Source organism: Malaya genurostris, chromosome 3, assembly GCF_030247185.1.
Source record: "Malaya genurostris strain Urasoe2022 chromosome 3, Malgen_1.1, whole genome shotgun sequence".
Classification (NCBI taxonomy): Eukaryota; Metazoa; Arthropoda; class Insecta; order Diptera; family Culicidae; genus Malaya; species Malaya genurostris.
Genome location: NC_080572.1, coordinates 178,732,469 through 178,746,705, shown reverse-complemented (window position 1 = coordinate 178,746,705; position 14,237 = coordinate 178,732,469). Strand labels below are relative to the sequence as shown.

Below are 14,237 nucleotides of genomic sequence, written 5' to 3'. Positions count from 1 at the left end.
AGAATTTTTGGAAAAATTCGCCTCAAATACTGTTTTTCAGTTTTCTCAACATCCCTGTATAAGAGAACAGTAACCAATCATACTTTTCGAAAAAAAATTACGACTTTACAAAGCAAAACACTGATCTCCAGTCGGTTTTATTGTAAACAGTGAATTTCTCCATACTAAATCCCGTACTAACTTTAAACCTCGGGTGCGAAAATATAGTTTCTCCGAGCTAAAATTTTGCATAGTGCTTATGAGTTCCAAAGGGAATACGAAAAGTTTGGTGGAGCTGAAATCAATATTTTGTTCCACCCTAATGGTCATCCTCCTAAAACAACATCATTATCAAATTCCCAGTTCTACATTTCGTTGGAGAACTATACTTTCTGTTTGACGGTTTCCTCTGCTGTTTTAGTGTTCAGGACAATTGTTTCACTAATGCTACGATTCTACTGATTTCAAATAGAAAATGTGTTTTTTTTTAATGTGGAAGCTTAAGTACACTTTGAAAACATTCATTTAACTAATGACCCAGAAAACTCTACATCGTGTGATTTTCCGTATCACTGATTTCAACGGCTTCATTGCATCTCATTACGTTACTCACGACAGCGGAAATTTCTATCGCAGCGAATCGTTAGTCGCTAAAGTCCAATTAAATATTCATAGTCATAATCAGTTAAACCCTAAGCGCGCTCACGTGTGAACAATCTCCGATCGGTACTCACCCTTGCAAAGTCCCACTCGTCCCCTTCATCCTCCATTGGATCCAGTTCGTACACAAACTCGCAGGGCTTCCCGTACAGAAAGCCATACATCGGATTCTGTACCAAATCGATCACCTCGTAGCTACGCTGCGAGTTGAAGAGTGTTGTGTTGACCCGAACTTCCAGCATTACGTCGGTGGGTACACATTTTCGCTGGTGAAACACATGCCCCCGGGGACAGCACATTCGAACGCACAGCCGAACCGCACAGGGACATCCCCGGATGTAGTTGGCCACAATTTTTTTCTGCGAGAAGTTCTCGTAATCGTAATCGATCGTCCGATAGTACTTGGGTTTGTACAGGATGCTATTGTGAATGATGTTTCCCATCTCATCTCGGATTCCGTCGGTGATGTTCACAGAATCGATGAAATCACACGGCAAACTATCACAGCTAATGTACTTAATACTGAACACCACCAAAACCGAGCAGATATTCTTCAGATTCATCTTCGCTGATTTACCGCGGGGGTGCTTGCTTTTGCTTTATTTTGGTATTCGATGGATAACAGCTCTGTTTCGTTTATATGAACACTAAACTGCTCAGCTAAATCATGGTTATCGATATTGCTAAAGCTCCACCCACGAACGCGACTGTTGTTGCAAAAAAAAAGATTTCCTTTTAGCGATGATCCAAAAGAGTCACTCTCCGGTAAAGCAGGTCATCCGTCGCTGCTCGGCGTTCTCTTGATTGAGGCAGATCTGTTGAAAAAAAAAACATAAAACAATAAAAAAAAAGTTACTAAAAACAGCCGATTCAACATTCTAAAAGTGTATATTGGGAACATCACCAACGAATATGAATCCATATAAAACTAATTGCCAACACACGATACATTTCGCTCGATAAAGATACACATTGAACCTGCCCGGAAAATGTTCAAATGGTTGGCTTTGAAACATTTCCCGGGTAATTTTTTTGTCAGATGGAAACCATCAATGCTTATAGAATGCATATGATAAACAAACATGGCAACAGACACCTGTCTGCCACAGTTATGGTGTAGAAATTTTACGGCCGCTTCAGTTGTCCGGAGAGGAGCGGAATCCGTTGAAAGATCACCTGCAGGTGGTCAACGAACAACGAACGGAACGGAGTGTTCTGTTTTCGGGCAAACATTGCAGCGGGTTGGTGAAAACATTTTTTTCGTTTGTTCTTTTTGCATTCATATTTCATTAACTTGAAACCATAATGATTTTTTGAATCATACTTAAGAAGTTATCCAAATCGTTAAGAGATCGTTAATTGAAACAACGCTTTTAATTTTAAACTTCTTTAAAAGATCGACACATTGCATGCTATATAATATCGTCATTCGAATTCCGTGCAAATTACAGATTGAACATTGTAGAAACTCATCAGCCGTCAGAACACTTATCTTCAACCGATGATCAGATCACAATGTTTGATTCACAAGAGAATCAATTTCATCGATTTGCATACTGAGTCTTCTATTTCGCTTTTCATCCTGAACATTCGTTCTTGGATGTTGGAGTGTAATACAATCAACCCGGATGTTGGAGTGTAATGCAATCAACAGCTTATTTAAGTCGTTCCATATCTCATTAATTAAAATATATTTATATTAAATTGTGACGCTACTCGATTGTATCTGATGATGTTTGCAATACCCTCAAGCCCACCAACCATGGGAGGAATGTTCGTTTGATTCAACTTTTTTTGCGCGGGAATTCATTTCAACTTTACATCTTCCACATTTCAACTTCACATCTTCCACTTCCTAGGAGAAGCACTTCCGTAGTTCCGGTGCATTCGGGGGATTGAAGTCTTTCGGTACGAAGTTGAGCTCATTATCCTTGTACTACTCCAAAACATCTTTCGACTAATGCCACGATGCTAAATCCAACCAGAAAAGTGTGACCTTAAAACTGAAAGTAGGCATTTATTGCCTTTCTCATATAGAAAGATTATACAATCACTGCAAAAATCGACTTTTGAATCGGGGCCCGAAGAGCCGAATGTCATATACCATTCGACTCAGCTTGACTAGCTGAGCAAATGTCTCTGTGTGTGTGTGTGTGTGTGTGTGTGTGTGTGTGTGTGTGTGTGTGTGTGTGTGTGTGTGTGTGTGTGTGTGTGTGTGTGACAATTATTGTCACTTACTTTTCTTGAAGATGGCTGAACCGATTTTCACAAACTTAGATTAAAATGAAAGGTCTTATAGTACCATACCAAGTTCCTGAATAACATCTAGATCCGAATTCTAGTTCCGAAATTACAGGATGATATGCACCAAAAATGTGAAATTAATATCACTACCGACTAGAACCGAGTTTCACAAACTAAGATTCAAATTAAAGGTCTCATGGTTCCAACCAAATTCCGGAATTTCATATGTATCCAACTCGATTGGCTGGTTGTAAACGACTGGACAATGCACAATTCAGGCCCCAATGTGGTTCATAGCCTCTTGTCCAGTAACTACTATCCCTACCTCCCCGCGGTGCCGGCTGGGGTGCGAGTAACCATAGGAAAGATCGGGTAACCAACTCCGGTGGGACCTTGGTCGTATGCTGACAGGGAAGGGGGCGCTTACTTTCTCTTTACAGAGAGCAAGCCTATCCGAGCGTCTGTTCCCCATGTTGGGGCGGCTCGAAACAGCGTCTGTTGTCCATGTTAGGAGCGGCTGATTACCGTCCTTGTGTCAGTGTGGGACTCTAAACAGTGCTGACACGATGGCCCTCCGATGAGACAGGAGATTGGTGCAGGCCTAACAAGCCGCCCGGAAAACACTTGTTTCGAATAATCAGGATATAAATACGACTCGGAATAATCGGCAAAGACCTACGCGACGAAATAAGGACTACGATTGGAAGCTTGGCACATGGAACTGCAAATCGCTTGGCTTCCCAGGATACGACCGAATGATGCATGATGAGCTTTAAATCCGCGGCTTCGAAGTCGTAGCATTGCAGGAACTTTGTTGGACGGGACAGAAGGTGTGGAAATGTGGGATCGAACGGCTACCTTCTACCAGAGCTGTGGGACAACCAGCGTTCTAACACATGGATCAATAAGTCCCCAGACTAACAATGGAAACAACATTTCTTTTGGAAAATTTTTTTTTTATTCATCAACATAATCACTTTTTAGGGTAATACAATGGTTCCAACGTTTTTCCAATTTTTCAATACCATGTTTATAAAAAAAATTATCTTTCGCTTCAAAATAAGCTTCAGTTTCAGCGATGACCTCCTCATTTGAGCCAAATCTTTTTCCCTGGAGCATTTTTTTAAGATCAGCAAAGAGCCAGTAGTCACTGGGGGCTAAATCTGGCGAGTATGGGGGGTGGGGAAGCAGATCAAAGCCCAATTCGTTCAATTTCGCCATTGTTTTCATCGTCGACTTGTGGCAGGCTGTTTTTGTTCCATCGTAAGCAATCACGGCACCCACTTGGAAAAAACCTTTTTCATGCTCAATTTTTCATGAAGGATAGTAAATACACTTCCATGTGATATCTGTGTCATCTCAGCAATCTCACGGAGCTTCACTTTTCGATCTTTCATTATAATTTTTGTCACTTCGCTCACATTTTCCGGTGTAACGGCTTCCACAGGTCTACCCGAGCGTTCCGCGTCATTTGTGTCGGTACGACCACGTTTAAACTCGGCGAACCACCGACAAATCGTTGCTTTTGATGGACAAGAGTCCGGATAACAATTTTCAATCCATTGTTTCGCTTGCACGGTGTTTTTACCCATTAAAAAACAATGTTTTATCAAACCACAAAACTCGGTTTTTTTCCATTTTTTAAACAAACTGCAAAACGATTTTACTCCAACCTCGATAACTCAGCTGTTTGTGGTCGGATCGACTTAAAATTTTGGCCCGTTTCAAGCAAAGGTTAGTACTCTAGAAAGACGTGGTTACTGGTTTACTATGAGCGCCATCTCTACTTTAGTCTCGGGACTTATTGATCCATGTGCTAGGTACGGGATTTGTAGTGTTGGGCAAGATGCGCCAGCGCGTGATTGGGTGGCAGCCAATCAGTGATAGAATGTGCGTATTGAAGATCAAGGGTCGTTTTTTTCAATTACAGCATCATCAACGTGCACTGCCCAGATGAGACGAGACCCAATGACGAGGAGGAAGCATTCTACGCGCAGCTCGAACAAACTTACGACAGCTGTCCACGGTGGGATGTAAAACTTGTCATCGGCGACATGAATGATCAGGTAGGCCGGGAGGCAATGTACAGGCTTGTGATCGGGCTGGAGAGCACGAGGTAACGAGGCACGACAACGGCCAACGATGCGTGAACTTTGCAGCCTCCCGAGGAATGGTAGTCTGAAGCACCTTCTTTCCCCGCAAAGATATCCACAAAGCCACCTGTAGATCACCTGATCAACAGACGAAAAATCAAATCGACCACGTTCTCATCGACGGGCGATTCTTCTCCGACGTCATCAATGTCCGCACCTACCGCAGTGCCAATATTGATTCTGACCACTACCTTGTCGCGGTTTGTATGCGCTCAAAACTATCGACGGTGCACAATACTCGTCGCACAGAAACGCCGGGACTAAATCTCGAGCAGCTATGTAGCATTCGTACTGCAGAGGAATACGCGCAACAACTGCAGCTAGTGCTATCAACGGAAGAGCAGCTTGGCGCGGCGACTCTTGAAGACGGCAGGAGGAATATAAGATCCGCCGTGAGTAGCACTGCTGCAACCGTTCTAGGTACGTGGATATCGAATCGAGGAAATGACTGGTTTGACGGTAAATGTCAGCAGTTGGTCGAAGAGAAGAATGCAGCAATGGCGAGGATGCTGCAACACCGCACTAGAGCGAACGAGGGACGATACAGACAGGCACGGAACAGACAGAACACGGTTTTCCGGAGGAAAAAGCGCCACTAGGAAGATCAAGACCGCGCAAATGATACACGGAAATTCTATGAGAAGGTGAACCGCTCACGTAGTGAAAATGGTTCGTGCCTTGAGTCGCTGGCGACGAGCAGCCAGCAAAGGACACCCCAGGCCTATAGCTGTTAGGTAAGGTAAGTAACTCGATAGGCTGATATGCACCAAAAATATGGAAATAGTGCATTCAAAATGTGAATATAATTTCACTCACTTTTCTCGGAGATGGAAGAACCAATCTTCACAAACTTAAATTCAAATGAAAGGTCTCGTGGTCCTATATAAAGTTTCGGAATTTCATTTCGATCCAACCTTCAGTTCTGGAATTACAGGGTGAGATGCATAAAAAATGTGAAAATAATGCACAAAAAATGTGAAAAAAATGTCACTCACTTTTCTTGGAGATGGATGTTCTTAAGATGCCATAAGAATATCCCAATTTTCTTTCGGATCAAACCCCTGGTTCCGGAGATAGGGTGCTCAGTATGAAAACGTCAATTTCAGGAATACTATGTTCATAAGCTCTTTATATTGGCTAGTGATTTTCTCTAGTTTGCAGCCCATGAGACTCTGTAACCAAATAAACCATTGATAGTCCCATAAATGATTTGCTGAATTTCATCCAAGTTCGACCACCGGTACATTTTTTTTTCCAAAATTCAAATCGTCATAGAGAACCGTAAAAAAGTTTGTAGTTCATGTTAGTGTATGGTTAAATGAACCGCATGTCACTACGCCGATATCCAGCTTTCGGAAGTACCGGCAATAATAATCAAATATGATAAAATGGAGTTCACTTCACTTTCTCAAATATGATTGAATAGATTTTCATTAACTTAAATTCAAATGTAGTGTATCAATGTCAATGTTATGAAACATGAATTTCTGCTGTAATATACAGAAGAAAATGGAAATAAGAAAGGCATCATTACACCACTAAGTGGATTAAAACAGGTTTTTATGTATATTTTTTGTACAGGTTATACGAAATGGAATGCTCCGCTTTCCACATGAGCAAATTCATTGCTAAATTATGTTTTTTGCACATCTTCTGCTTTTTAACATTTTCTGGGACATAAAAATTATCGTACGTTGCTTCCATGCACGTGATCTTTCCACCGTATTCTTCTGCTCATAGCAATTCAGGGCTTTTGAACTTTGTACGTTTGTTGTTTTGTTTCCACCACAGCCTTCTGCGTTGTGCTGTTGTGGCTGACAATCAGCGAAAAGGTGATGTCAAAGTCGTTCTTCTTTCGTTCCGGACTGACCGTGAAAGGGGAAATACTATAAGGACGAAGACGCGGTTTTCTGGGCGGATCTGGCATCGGCCCACTACTCGAAGCGATCGTTGGGGAGAGATGGAGCAGCTGAATATCGATGCTGTACCCAAGCCGGCGAACCCGGACAAAGTCGCCCAGCAGCGTTTCATCGAGAATTTCTTGGCTAACTTGAAGCGTAAAATCTACTTCAACTATTTTGTCACGAAAACTAAGGAGTAGAGATTGTCGGGTCTCGGGTATGTTACCCGAAACCCGACCCGTACCCGACGGGTTTTGGTCGGGTACGGGTAATTTTTTTTATTTTCAATCGGGTACGGGTCGGGTACGGGTAAAAAATTTACTACTCACTCGGGTACGGGTCGGGAACGGGCAAATTTTTTTTCTGATCGATTACCCGACCATTTGTACTTCAGATAAATATGTTTACACGTTGACGAGAATTTTTTATTGCAAAACAGTTCTTCCGAAAAATAAACAATTTGATTCAAGGGGTTTTGACATTCGCGCCTAGGACCAGACCTGGCATATTTTTCTTTACTTCATTTACTTCATTTGAAAAAATTGACCAATCGTAGTTACGTGAAAAGTTATGTGAATATTTTCCACCCTAATTTTTTTATAATTCGGGTTCGGGTATAAGAATTTCTATACCCGACCATCTCTTGATTGATGGAGGAATTGATCAATAAAACGAACAAAGAACTCAATACTGCCTACTCGCATGTTTTCGTCCATCATGGTAAATGTTCCGGTTTACTGCCGGAAGGCCACTTGCAAGGGCGTAGGGTTTTGCAAGTAAGCTCAAATAATTACCTTCAATGGTAAATTTACCAAAAATAATTATCTGTCTTAGCCTTTTTTATTTTAAACATTTTTTGTCACTTGCACAAACAAACAGTTATGAGTAAAAAGCTACAACGATTTAAGTGATGTAATTCGAGTTCGTACACCCATTATTGCTAAATTTTGGATGGCGAAATGACGCAAATTTGCTCTTAATATTCATAACTATACTATTTTCTTACCATTTCGTGTTCCTCTGATCAATGCTTAGCAATACCAATTTAACTTTCCAGATTTCCCACACGTTTTACAGATTCAGTTTTCTCTCAAAATAAGGTGAAAAAATTTAATTTTGAGAAAAAAAAATCTAGCCTAATTCGTGCTAAGTGCACATAACTTTTTCATTGACTTAATTTTCGACTCATCATTGCACCATCACTCGGGATTAAGTTGATCCAGCTATTATCCAGCTTCCGCAAAGAATTTTTCTGAAGAGATTAATGCTCTATTCGCTGAATCATCCATCGGTCATAAAAGACTTAAAAAACAGAAAAACTGGTAGTGAACAGACTAAACCTAATATCTAAAAATAACTGGAAACTGAATCACTATCACGAATCAAATATAAATACTGGCGAAGAAGTAGGGCAAAATCCATTTCACGACGTTTATGACAAAAAAACGTATTCTTACTTCCCTGCTGTCCTGAATGGAATCAAAACCGGGTTCCAACAGCAACGAAGCACATTTATTATGCGTTTATCACCCCGTCCAATGACACCAACCGTTAGCCACTAACCATAAAGATTCGTTTCATCTTTCTGCGAAAGTCTCTTGATAAGTAGCATATCTTATCGAACTGTTTTCGTATTCGTATTGTCGATTTCTTCCAATCCAATACATGTTGCGTTCGAACCGACAGGCGATAAGAATATCACTATCAGGTTTCGCTTACGGATTCACCTCGAAGAGTATAATTAATATAGGTAAGTGACAGGGATACGATTTCTATAACACTTCAAATGACCGATTCACGGTTATAGAAATTTATGCCAAAAGTCGATGAACCAGCTCAGCGAAACTACTCCCAGAAGCCAAGCCAGTTCTACCACCTTTTTTGGGTTTTCTCGAAAAAAAAAGAATACTCGGAATCCGGTTTTATTTTGAAAAAAAGATGTGGGTGCTACACAAGGAAACTGAAACAAGAAACGTAGTTTGTTGGTTTGTTCAGATGAGTTCGAATGCAAACACGTCTGCTTGTGGTTGTATTTGGCCATTTTCAGAGACCTGTTCGGTTATCAATTGCGACGAGCTCCATTTTTGCAAATTATACGCAATTCCAATTTAAATATCTGTTTTGAATGTTTTCCTTTCAATCCTGTATTTGTTCACTCTTAAACCACAGTTACATTTTGAAAATGTAAAACCGATCATACTTGTGCCACTCTAGAAGCATGAAAAATTTAGAAAACTATGCAGTTTAATGTGACAAAATGTCACAATGTCAAAGCGCCGAAAGAGAAAATGTCAAAAGGTCGACAGATCGAAAAACAAAATACAGGAAAATAAAAAAAAATCGACAATTTACGGTTTCAAAATCAATCCAAAACTTGATATTGTTATTGGAACTAAAATTCCATACAATGGTTCAAAAATTCTTTTTTGATAACAACTCTACGTCATGCCATTTTACCAGCTTTTAGACTTTTTTAACAAGTCGTCCATTCGATATTGCGACTTCCGACGTTCTTACATACACGTCGTAAGATAGAGGCTACCGCGCAATCATCACTCCATATTTTTCAGTTGCCGTTTAGCTGTGCCAGCCACTTGAAAACACAGATAAAAACAGCTTAGGTGGCTCCGATTTATTTTGTTTTGTTTTTTTTAGATACCAGAGAGACGTGATATTTTTTGTGCGCAGAAGGTTCGAATCTAAATCGGAAGAATAAACATACCTGCTTTGCTTTAGGTTCATATGTTCGCGTCTCGATCTGGCACGATTCACAATAATGTCTTAGTATACTTATACCGTTTTCGTTTTTGAACCTAGACGCGGGTGACTCTGACTCCGAGTAAAACGAACACGTGGTACGCGCCCTAAACAACAACTCATGAAAAAAATAAAAAATAAACAAACTGGCAGGGATGCGTGGTGCGACCCGAGAAAATTTTCAGAGCAAAACTACGCGATTGGAGTCCGTTCTAGAGCGACCTCAGGTTGCTAAAACAAACATATCAAGCGTTGTTTGGGCGACTCTGGGTCAGCTTTCGGGCTCGGGATCAATAAACCAAAACGATATGGTTGAACAGTCGTTCGCACCGCACGCGTATAGCTCTTGACTCCTGGAATTTTTTTCTGGCTACCTAGAGTTTTATTGATTCAAGGCTTCAGTCTTTTTCAAGACTACCTGAATCACTAACTAAGTGTCTAAGTGATACAAAGAGTGATATTAGAGTGACTAAGTGATACAAAGAGTGATATTAGAGTGACTAAGAAATTAATCAGCCTTTTTTAAGGCTAGCTAGGAGTCTAATCGAAGACTAATTTAGCCTAGTTAATTTAATTTAAAATTTCATTCATTTAAAAAATGCCTGCGTCCAACCGGAAAGGCAACAAGCCTAAGGCTAAAAATAATTCAATACGGAATAAATCACAATCCGTTATTCAACATTTTTCTAATAACATTCACGATATTATAGAATCTGAATGTAAAAATAAAAGACAACGGACGGATTTCCCTTCCGCTGATCCTGTGCCGTCTAACAATATTTACGAGATTCTTCCTGAATCCGATTGTAGCGACATAGAAGAAAATTCTTCAAAAATTCCCAAAATGGACGCTTGTCGTTCTGGGAAGAAACATCAATCTATGCCACCAGTGACGGTGATGATTTCCGACTTCAAAGCATTCCGTACTGAGCTTTCTACTTTTCTCCCGGAAGTAATAGTCTCATTTCAAACCGGACGATGAGGAGAATGTCGAGTCTTGGTGGATGGATTGGAAGATTACGAACGTCTTATTCGATATTTGTCCGAGAAACTTCATAAATTTTATTCATATGATATAAAATCAGACAGACCCTTCAAGGCTGTCTTGAAAGGATTATCAAATGATCAAAGTATTGATGAAATTATAAATGAACTAAAAGAATTGCTTGGTTTTGCCCCTTCCCAAGTAATACTTATGAAAAAAAAGAGCGAATGGTACTTCTAAACCACGCTCTGATATTTCCCATGAACTTTACCTAATACACTTCAATCGAAGTGATGTAAACAATTTGAAAACTTTAGAAAAAGTACGTTTCATTTCCCACATTAAAATTCATTGGGAACATTATAAACGGCATAATCGTATTGCAAACTTAACGCAATGTCGTCGTTGCCAAGGCTTCGGTCATGGAACCAAAAATTGTCATATGGATATACGGTGTTTGAATTGTGGTAAATCGCATTCGAAAGACGTTTGTCCAGTGAATGAAACCACTGATAAATTTTAATGTTCAAATTGCAATGGAAATCATAAATCCAATTATTTGAAATGTCCTGTCAGGGAAAAAATTTTAAACGCTCGTTCGCTTAGACAACAAGTCAAATCAACGACCTTAAATTTACAGAACATACCTGAAAATCAAAAAACCGTTACAAATGCCACGCCTAATTCTTCTAAGGCACTTATTTCTTCGAATTTAAAACAAAAAACAGGTACGCCTGCCAATTCGTCTTCTAACGAAAACAATTTATTGACAGGTAGATCGACCTCGTCATCATCTTCTTCTAATGTCAGTTATGCTGGTATATTAGGTAGAAAACTACCTCTTATTTCTTCTAATGTAAATAATTCTAACGAAAACAATTTATTAATAGGTAGACCGGCCAAATCACCTTCTTCTAATGGCAGTCTACCTACCAATATTCCTTCAATGCCATTCGCTTCTTTAAATGAAGTCGATTTAGGCGATATAACTGAAAATAAAATGATCTACCTACAAGATCAACTTTTTCAAATGATCATCCAAATGAATTCGACTTCATCTCTTTTTGAAGCATTTCAAATCGGATGGAAATTTGCAAATAATATTATAATGAATTTAAAATTTAACAGTGATGTTAAATAAATATTTGAATATTTTAAATTGGAATGCTCGATCTTTGAAATCGAGTGAAGATGAATTTTATAATTTTCTCGAAGTTCACAAAATCCATATTGCCATAGTGACAGAAACTTTTCTTAAACCAAATGCCAAATTAAAAAGTAATCCACATTATGTGGTTCATCGTTTTGTCAGGTTTACTGGAATGGGTGGTGGAGTTGCCATTTTTGTCCAACGGCAAATTAAACATCGAATTTTACCTTCTTTCAATACTAAAGTTATTGAAAGCTTGGGAATCGAAGTTGAAACCATTCATGGAATTTATTTCATCGCTGGAGCATATTTGCCATTCCAATGCACCGGCGAACAATTAAATTTCTTTAAAGGCGATTTGCAAAAACTTACAAGATATCGATCGAAACTTTTCGTAATAGGGGACTTAAATGCTAAGCATGTCCAGTGGAATTGTAGGCAAAATAACAGTAATGGCAAAATACTTCATAATCCACTCTCAGCTGGTTACTTCACAGTTCTTCATCCCAGTAATCCGACTTGTTTCTCTTCAGTGAAAAACCCGTCTACAATTGATCTGGTTCTAACAGATCAAAGTCACATTTGTAGTGAACCGATTACACATGCTGACTTTGACTCAGATCATCTTCCAGTAACATTCAGACTTTCCAACGAAGCTTTAATTAATCCAATTAGTTCTATTTTCAACTATCATAGAGCTAATTGGTTGGATTACAGATCTCACATTGAAAATCATGTGGATCATGAAACTATTTTAGAAAATTCTGCGGACATCGACACAGCAATTGATAATTTGAATCATTATAAAAGGTGATTTTTTTGAGGTTAGGATTTTCATGCATTAGTATTTGCTCAGATTTTTTGAGGTTATGATTTTCATGCATTATTATTTGCTCAGTATGCTCTGACATTTCATCATGAATAGACTTACTAACGAGCAACGCTTGCAAATCAGTGAATGGGCCCTAGAAAAGTTGGCAGAAAATCCGCTTTTTTATCGACAAATTTTGTTCAGCGATGAGGCTCATTTCTGGTTGAATGGCTACGTAAATAAGCAAAATTGCCGCATTTGGAGTGAAGAGCAACCAGAAGCCGTTCAAGAACTGCCCATGCATCCCGAAAAATGCACTGTTTGGTGTGGTTTGTACGCTGGTGGAATCATTGGACCGTATTTTTTCAAAGATGCTGTTGGACGCAACGTTACAGTGAATGGCGATCGCTATCGTTCGATGCTAACAAACTTTTTGTTGCCAAAAATGGAAGAACTGAACTTGGTTGACATGTGGTTTCAACAAGATGGCGCTACATGCCACACAGCTCGCGATTCTATGGCCATTTTGAGGGAAAACTTCGGAGAACAATTCATCTCAAGAAATGGACCGGTAAGTTGGCCACCAAGATCATGCGATTTGACGCCTTTAGACTATTTTTTGTGGGGCTACGTCAAGTCTAAAGTCTACAGAAATAAGCCAGTAACTATTCCAGCTTTGGAAGACAACATTTCCGAAGAAATTCGGGCTATTCCGGCCGAAATGCTCGAAAAAGTTGCCCAAAATTGGACTTTCCGAATGGACCACCTAAGACGCAGCCGCGGTCAACATTTAAATGAAATTATCTTCAAAAAGTAAATGTCATGTACCAATCTAACGTTTAAAATAAAGAACCGATGAGATTTTGCAAATTTTATGCGTTTTATTGTTTAAAAAAGTTCTCAAGCTCTTAAAAAATCACCCTGTATTATCGAAGCTAGAAATCTTTCAGTTCCCAAAGCTCAAACTAAATTAAATTCTCCTATCATCGATGACAATCTTCAACTGCTCATTCGGTTGAAGAATGTTCGTCGACGACAATATCAACGTTCTCGTGATCCTGCTATGAAAAATATAGTTAAGGATTTACAAAAAGAAATTAAACATAGATTTACTCTTTTGCGAAATGAAAATTTCGCTAAAGAAGTTGAACAAATTAAACCATATTCTAAACCTTTCTGGAAACTTTCTAAGGTTCTTAAGAAACCTCAGAAACCAATTCCTGCTCTCAAGGAAGGAAATCAAATACTTCTTACAAATGGCGAAAAAGCTCAAAAACTTGCTCAGCAGTTCGAGAGTGTCCACAATTTTAATTTGAACGTTATGAGTCCTATTGAAAATGAAGTCTCACTGAAATATGATCATATTTCAACCCAAGTGTTATCACACAATGACATTATTGAGACGAATTTTGATGAAATTAAATCAATTATTAGGAAACTTAAAAACATGAAGGTTCCTGGTAATGATGGAATTTTTAATATTCTTATTAAAAATCTTCCCGATGTTGCCTTGAGACTCCTGGTTAAAATTTTCAACAAGTGTTTTTCATTAGCTTACTTCCCAAAAAGATGGAAAAACGCTAAAGTAATTCCTATC

General features: G+C 39.2%; 1 protein-coding gene across 3 annotated transcripts in view; it reads right to left on the bottom strand.

The window, feature by feature from the left end:
- LOC131435050 (G-protein coupled receptor Mth2-like) overlaps positions 1 to 14,237 on the bottom strand; it is a 91,707-nt gene that overhangs the window by 55,843 nt on the left and 21,627 nt on the right. For all 3 annotated transcript variants that reach the window (XR_009230430.1, XM_058602526.1, XM_058602527.1), the window contains one exon: positions 714 to 1,454. Coding sequence is in view for 2 of the 3 variants with exons in the window: in XM_058602526.1 (XP_058458509.1) it covers positions 714 to 1,202 (489 nt within the window). In the remaining variant the exon portion in view is untranslated. The remainder of the gene's footprint in view (positions 1 to 713; positions 1,455 to 14,237) is intronic.